General features: G+C 27.2%; 1 protein-coding gene across 1 annotated transcript; it reads right to left on the bottom strand.

The window, feature by feature from the left end:
- Nucleotides 1–1,562: 1,562 nt before the first annotated feature.
- LOC101250153 (LOB domain-containing protein 16-like) lies at nucleotides 1,563–3,435 on the bottom strand. Its single transcript, XM_010328140.4, has 2 exons — nucleotides 3,047–3,435; nucleotides 1,563–2,128 (listed from the first exon to the last, which is right to left on the bottom strand). Exons 1-2 carry the CDS (start codon nucleotides 3,332–3,334, stop codon nucleotides 1,724–1,726), a joined length of 693 nt encoding a protein of 230 aa, XP_010326442.1. The 5' UTR covers nucleotides 3,335–3,435; the 3' UTR covers nucleotides 1,563–1,723.
- Nucleotides 3,436–8,501: the final 5,066 nt, after the last annotated feature.

Below are 8,501 nucleotides of genomic sequence, written 5' to 3'. Positions count from 1 at the left end.
TGAAAAGTGTCTAATATAAACATAATAATACTCAAATATTTAAATAAAACATATCATAATTTAAATATCTAAGAAAAAAAATTATTGTCAAATAATGTATGGAGCAGTTTGATACATAAGATAAATATAATAATTTTGAGATAAAATTTATATTTAATTTTGTTATATATTTGATTTGTGATATTAATTTTAAAATTGTTCTATTCTATAAGTATATAGTAGGCGATTATTAAATATTTTTTATAAAATATGTTTATTTTTCTCACTCAACGTACTGAATGATTCTGAACGTAATAATTTTATAAAACATGCAAACAAAATTAATTTATTTATGGGACAGAGGATATATATCCCGAGCTATAGTAAATAATATGCATATACCCTTCGTCATATTTTTGGGACATTGATGTATTTGTCTCCAATATTAGAACATCTACACCCTTCACTCTAACAAAAGACTAAACAAGGATGTGACATGATGAAATCTTATCTGTCGAGTCGATAAATAAGATTATGATACATAAAAAAACTCTATACATATGCTTTAATTTTTAAATAATAAAGACATGAATGTCTTTAAAATATCTGAATACTATTTATAATAATTCGAGATATATTTATTATACGTGTAACATAGATCACACATTCTGAATTTAATTATTTCTGACAAAGGAATTAGCAGGAAGGTAGACTTTAAGCTTGTTTAATTTATTAAATTGTTGATCTCTTCGAGAAACGAATGAAATTGGTCTTCTTATCCTTTGTCGATGCAAATAAAGAGCAGTGAGTATAAAATTTATTAAATTAAATAAGGATATCATAATCAGTACAGCTCAAATTCCTAGACCTCTTCCAAAAATGTCAAAAGGGATAATTACCTTCTTTCATTAGTCAAAGACCACCTCGTATAAATCATACTTTATAATTTTCGATATTTAATTATTTGTTCACTTTTTCTTTATTAGTTATCGTTAATTATTTATCTATTTTAATAAATCAAGAAATGAAATTTTATTTACCTATTATACACTTTATTAATTACTTTTAAAAAAGCAAAACTTTTGTTAAATCCATCCATTCATAATTAATAAAGAGTAAAATCGTAAACTTATCACAATGTCAATTATTATTTTCGTAATAGAAATATCAATTCAAAAGTAGACAAGTAATTAGATCCATGGGGATTACAGATTTATAATGACCATGTTTTTAAAACATTGTTTTTATAAGAAAAAATCGTTTGATGTATCTTTTAACTTTACGCAATATCCCTATTGTGATACAAATAATAATTCTGATATACGCTTTTCACCTAACGAAAATAAAAAATTAATTTAAAAAGATACATGTAGCAAACTTCAAAGGTATAGTTGATCAAGCAGATTATAATAATAATTAGGAGCTAACTTGGAGTGAATCTAAATAAAGTTTTCATAAGTTTAAATAATCTATGGTATATACATATAAAAACAAAATAAATTCTATATACATATAGATAAATAATATAAATAATATAATAAGCTCACATTCATTCTATGAAATAAAAATAAGAACAAAGAAAATAAAAGTTCAATTTTTGCAATAATATAGTTATATATCTCCTTGGACAAAAAAAAAGCCTCCTTTGTGGGCTCTTGATTAACATAATATGGATCAAAAGTTTCTTCTCACTCTCATAGTCTATGTACACATGATTTAAGATTAAACTAGTAATTATTATTAATTAGTTTTTCATCATCCTAAGAGCCAATGCTTGAAGTTCACCCAACTCAGTTTGAGAAGGCCTCTTCCTACTATTACTATTACTATTACTATTACTATTACTATTACTAGTGTAGGCCGCTTGATGGTAAAACACTTGATCTAATCGGCTTTGAATCTCTGGCATATTATTTATTCCATCGCTATAATGATCAATCGATTCAAGTGAACTTTGTGGTGATGAATTTGAATTCATAGTATGTGTTGGATTATTATTATTATTATTATTACTAGGTTGGAAAGATGATGTCATATTGTTGTTGGACCATTGATGAGGATAAAAATTTTCTGAATTTCTTGAAGTGTTGAGTAAACTTTGTGCCAGCTGAGTCTTCACTTGCATAAGTTGAGCTTGAAGATATGCTACCTACCAAATTTAACAAAATTCAAATTTGAGGGAGTGTAATATATTAGCTAGGTACCAAGGAAAATACTTCATGAAAAAACAACAAGAAATTATGTTCCACTATGCAATACTTATAAACTTTAATTTATTTTTAACTATATATTACCCATCTGATCATTCCCAAAGAACTATATTCTCTTACAAATTGTAAAGTAATTAACACCCCATAAATATGAGAAGAAGAAAAATTATCTCAACAATTCTCTTGAATTTTAAAAAATTTACTAAATTTTAAACTAGAGAGAGCATTTGACAATTTCACGGAAATAAAACATGCATAAACATACAAGTTAATTATGTACTATTAATATCCAATAAAACACCATGACTAAATCCACTAACTAGAAGTATATTTTGTTAAAAAATAACAACAGTCCCACATTGATGGTTAATGAAATGGGTGAACTCCTTATAAGTCTTGGGTAATTTTCCTCCCTTTGAGCTTAGCTTTTGGAGTGAGGGTTAGACATGAAACCTAATTTCACATGGTATCAGAGCAGGGCACATCTAACCCGATGTTTAGAACCCCAAAATTAAAATTGTCCACGCAGCAGGTGCCAAGCTCTAGGCGTGAAGTTGGATGTTAAAGAATGACAAAAGTTTTGCATCGGTGGTAATGAGATAGATAGGTGGATAATTCTAATCCTTTTGAGCCAACTTTTGGGATCCGACACCTAATTTCACATGGTGTGAGTTAGGTCCTAAGTTCTAAGCGTGAGATGGCATGCTAAAGAATGACAAAAACAAATGTCCTGGTGGACAATTCTAATCCTTTTGAGCCAAACTTTTGGGATCTAACACCTAATTTCACATATTTTAACATGAAAATTTTGCATGTATAACTCTAACCAGCAACGAAAATCGAATATCAAAAGTTACCTGTTGTTGTAAGGAGTAAATATGTGCAACACAACCATAGACAGGATCTTTGATCCTAGCTTGAGCTTCATAAGCAATAGTAAAAACAGCCTCACATCGATCGGGGACAGGAACGTGTAACAACAATTTGGAAACGTTACTAGCCCCAAACACCTTATGTATGGCTGCAAATCTAGCAGGACCTTGTTCTGAACAAAAATAGGGAGCAAAAATACAATCAACAGCACACTTGCGGCGCAAAAATTTACATGCGCCGCAAGGTGATGAACCTGTCCCAGTAGTAGACATAATATTATTAGACGAAGACGCAGACGAAGATGAAGATAAAGCACACGAACAGACTAGGAAATGGTGCAAGTGTGAATTAAGGTGGGGCTAATAGTGGACTTTGTAGGGAGTTTTTATAAGGGGTGTCAAATGTAAGGGGACAATATAAGGTATGTGTGTAGGGTTATTAGGGGACATTTTTGTTATGACTTTTGCGATATTATACGAGATTTTTGAAATTTATGATCTTACATATTTCAGAATGAAATTATTGAGTTTTTATGATTTTATTATAATTGTTTTAAAAAGATAAAATAAAATGTAATAAGTTACGACATTGAATGTAAATCACAAATTATATTACTTTAAAGTTTATGTGCCTATATATATTTAATTTGTTTTCTTTTAATGTTAAACATCTATCATTATTGTTGAGCAAAGTGGAAGAGAAGGAATACTAAGAAAAAGTTTTAAATTTTATACCAAAAGTAAAAAGATATTGTTGAAAATATTAGTTTATTTGTCTAAGTCTAAATTTTGTTTTATATCAATAAAATTATTAACTTATGTTTTTATATCAATAAAATCATTCAATTTTAATAATTTATTTAGTTAAGTCATCGAACTATGCTTTATATAAATAAGTCATTCGATTTATGCATTTGTATCTATCAAAAACACTCAATTAATTTTATTTAAAAAGTTGACATAGCAAAATAAATATATAAATTTTAAGAATAAATTTAATTAGTGAAATAAATATTAGTATAATCTTTTTATGCACTTTAAATTGGAATGGGGATGAACGTCAATTTCTTTTTTTTTATAATTTAATGGCCTCAACAGAGTAATATTTGTAGAGTTGCAGTTATTAAGCCAACGTATATATATATATATTTTTATACGATAAAAATCATGTACTTCCCAATTATTTGTCATGACAATTTTTTACGGATTTTTTCTCTCTCCTTTTTTTTTTATTTTTTTGGATAAAGCTCATCATATTACATTTTAATTTATTATAATATCCTAATATAAAAAATCTCGATGCTTTTTTTTAAAACTTTTTTACGGAATTCATATTTACATGACATAAAAATTTATTTATTTATGTTTATGTTTTCAATAATAAATTGAGTTGAGTGATTTTATTGATATAAATGTCTAAGTTAAATAATTTTTTTGATATTAAATAAAATTTAACGATTTTACTAGATAATTTCTTTAAAGTTGAGTGAACTTTTAAGATATTGACTCTATTTTTTGGAAATTGCTTTCTCTTTTTATGTAGAGTGGTGGAGTCCAACAAAATTAATAAGGAAAATTTTCAAAAAAAAATCTAGAAATACCACATCTTTTATTTTAGAGGGCAATTTTGTATGGAGATTAAAATAGTTTGGGATTATAATTTTTAAATTAATTTATTCCATCTGAGATGTAGTATAAGATAATTCTAAGTTGAAAATAATCCATTTAATTTAATTTGGTCTCAATTCATATTTTTATGTCCTTCAATTTTGGATAGCGCATAATTGTAGACACTTAAATTTATATAAAGTTGAAAAATAGATGCATACATCTTATGTGATATCGTACTTGACAATTTATGTCTTACATGGTGTCCTAAGTGTGTTATGTCATATAAGATTCATGTGTCTGTTTGTTTAACTTAATATAAATTTATGTTTATATATACCATTAACCAAACATGGCACTAAACTCTTATATCAAATTAAATCCAATAATATCTAACCTTATTCTACGTACCAAACGACTAAATAAATCTTTTTATTTTATTTTATAGCTCGAGTGTGTATATATTATTGATTTGTTAAGTTTCTTATCTGCATTATTATATTAGTTCCAATTGATGTAGAAAAGCCCAAATCTTTTTTTTATTTTAGTGTTTGTTTACCAGCTTTAATTTTGCTAGTCGTGGTGACAAAGAAGAGGGCCCACAATAATTTGTCATGTTGTTAAATGTTAATATTGAACGTTACGTTTTAATTATTTAAAAGTAGATTAAAATAATTTTTCCATCTTTCTAATTTTTTAAATAATTTCCCGCCGAACGCCGCATCTGGGAACTGCTGCTTCTAAATAATTTGTTTGCTTTCTCATATAAAAGAAAAATAAAATTAGCTTTTCTTTGATTTTATCTAATGACACGTCGTGGTGATGCTTTTGTATTTTGACTTTCAAACTGGGCTTTATTTCATTTTCATTCTTTTTTTCGAAATTTATTTTCTGACGAATTATTATATTAAAAAATTCTTTAGTTGAATATATATTGTGACAAACAATTTGAGCGTAATTTGATGGGAGATGCGTGGAACATGAAAAAAATAATCACATAAATGATTTCACATGGCACAATGAGCTCATGGTAATTTAGAGACTTGTAATACAATGGCAATAATATGCACGATATTATAAAACACGCAAAATTTAACGTGGAGGGAGTAGTAGCTCTGTGGTAATCGTTGGATATCCGTGATAAAATTTTTGGCTAGGCCAATGTTAGTAGCATTCATATTTCTCCATCAATGAGTATTTGAATATGAGTTTATGATAAAAAAAACAAAAACGAAAATTTATATTTTATGATATAAATTTATAATTCTACCATTCAAATCTATGGAACTAAACAAAGTTATATTTGTTACATATTTAATGAAATCTTTTTATCATAGAACATAGTCTACGTCAAAATCTGTTGGTTCAGGTGAACATATGGCTAATACATCAGATATACACTTGGATACAACTGGGCTTATTCATGCTTAAAGGGATAATTGTATATAAATAGCAAACTAATAACCTAAAATAAGTGGAGTAGCTATGGTTTGAATTGTATGTACACATGCAAAAACATATATCTTCGTGCTATATACTTAATTATACAATTTACACACATTTTACTTCAATTCAATTGTAGTCAAATGCAAATTTTATACAAATATTGCAGCGAAAAAGGCCAACGAATTATACAATTGCGAATTATACAATTGCAGTGAAATACAATTTTCTCTCGCTTTATACAACAGAAGTGTATAAATTGTGTTCCTGTTTTTGTATAAAGCGAGAGAAAAACATATATCTTCTTCCTATACACTTATAATTATGCAATATACATACATTTTACTTCGATTCAATTGTATGCAAAGCAAATTTTATACAAATATTGCAGCGAAATAGGCAGTGAATTATACAATTGTGCATTATACAATTGCAGTGAAATAGGATAGCGAATTACACAATTGCATCGAAATAGGCCAGTGAATTATGCAATTTAGGCCATTGAGTTATACAATTGTATATGTATAGCGAATTATACAATTTCTATGTTTGCTATGGAGCGCAATTATGTAAACTTTGCTATAGCATACAAATATGATTTTTTTGTTTGCTAAATGTAAAAGTTGCCCAAAATTAAATTGAATCGCAATTTGAATCAATCAATATTTGATGTTGTTTGATTAAGTTATAGTTTAAATTTTAAAAATCAATACAATTTGGTTTGGATTTGATCTTTTACTAAAATACTTTCAAAAATAATCAAATCAAATCACGAAATTATATATATATATATATATATATATAGATAGATAGATATATATAGATAGATATATAATTTTTCATATATTATTCATTAAATTAAATATAAATATTTTGTTAAATTTTAATGGGAAAATTATATATAATAGCAAACTAATAACCTAAAATAAATGAAGTAGCTCGAGTTTGATTTAGTTGTGCTCCATAACAAACTTTTGCAAAAAATTGTCAGGTGCCTCTCTCCCAAATATCTCGCTCGCCACTCTTCTCCAATCTCTCGCTCGCTTCCTCACTTTTTTTATACAAACACAAGTGTATAAAAATTGTTTCTAATTGTATAAAGCAGAGAAAATCGTATAAATACATATATTTTTGTTCCTTTCTCTCCCCTCTTCTAGATCTCACTCGCCACTCTCTCAAATCTCGCTCGCCACCCTCGCCTTTCTCACTTATACAAACAGAAGTGAAATGTATAAATTGTGTTTCTGTTTGTATAAACCGTGAGAAAATTGTATATACACATACAAGTACAAATATTTTCGTCCTGTACACTTATAATTATACAATAAAAATACTTTCTTGTCCAGTTTCTTTTGCATTTCTCTTTCTTGTTTTATACAATTTTCAAATTGTATCTAATTTCTCTCTCTCTCGTTTTATACAATTCGATTCAATTGTATATTCTTTGTCAAGTCTCTTTTGTCTTTCTCTCTTTCTCATTTTATACAAATTCAAATTGTATATAATCGTTCTATACACTTATAATAATACAATTCGTTTTTATACAGTTCTCTGCCCAAGTGTCTTTTTCTTTCTTGTTTTATACACTTCGTTTTATACAATTTGCTTCAACTATATATGTATAGCCAATCATACAGTTTCTATGTTTGCTATGGAGCGCAATTATGCAAACTTTGCTATAATACAAATATGAATTTTTTATTTTTGCTATATGTGAAAGTTGTGCAATTATAATTAACGCCTTTTAACTTTAGTGAAAAGAACACTTAATTAGGTTTCAATTAAATGAAATTTCATGTTTTGCTTTATTTGATTTTAACAAATAACCTCATTAATTAGGTCCAAGATCACTTTTTCTCCCAACGGAATATCAACCTCTTGGTATTATACATTCATTAAAGACCTTTGGAATTTGAAGTTTTGTGATTTATGAATTCCCAAATGCCCATTAAATCTGTGCAAACATAAATATGACCTCCGATTAACTAAAAAGTTAATTGAGGGTGTGTAGGAAATTGTGGAAAATATATTTTTAGAAATAAGTGATTTTGTTATTAAAGTGATCTGGTATTTGTGAGTAAGAAAGAAAATATTATCATGAGATCACTCCAATGCCTTTTTTGTTTTCACTGTTGGATTTATCAAGAATATACTAATTTTGAAAAATTCGACATATATCTATTGATATTTTTGAATGGACCGAACAACACAACTATAATATTGCTCGTATATACAAAGTAAACAAGTGGCAAAGTAGGTGTATATTCCACGGATACATTGTGGAAAAAAGGCCTCAAAATGTGTTTAAACAAAAGATTTATCATTCTCCTAACCCAAATTGCTAAATCAATTTGTTTCTTAAAAACAAAAGATAAAATATTAAAATTTT

The sequence above is a fragment of the Solanum lycopersicum genome, chromosome 9 (genome assembly GCF_036512215.1).
Source record: "Solanum lycopersicum chromosome 9, SLM_r2.1".
Classification (NCBI taxonomy): Eukaryota; Viridiplantae; Streptophyta; class Magnoliopsida; order Solanales; family Solanaceae; genus Solanum; species Solanum lycopersicum.
The sequence above is the reverse complement of the archived record's forward strand: the minus strand, read 5'-3'. Positions and strand labels throughout refer to the sequence as shown.

Bases quoted from the DNA above. Each gene is read 5' to 3' on its own strand.
- LOC101250153 (XM_010328140.4), bottom strand. From the start codon at position 3,334: ATGTCTACTACTGGGACAGGTTCATCACCTTGCGGCGCATGTAAATTT. The intron at 2,129-3,046 runs GTAACTTTTGAT...TAAATTTGGTAG, and splicing joins TTTACTCCTTACAACAACAG to GTAGCATATCTTCAAGCTCA.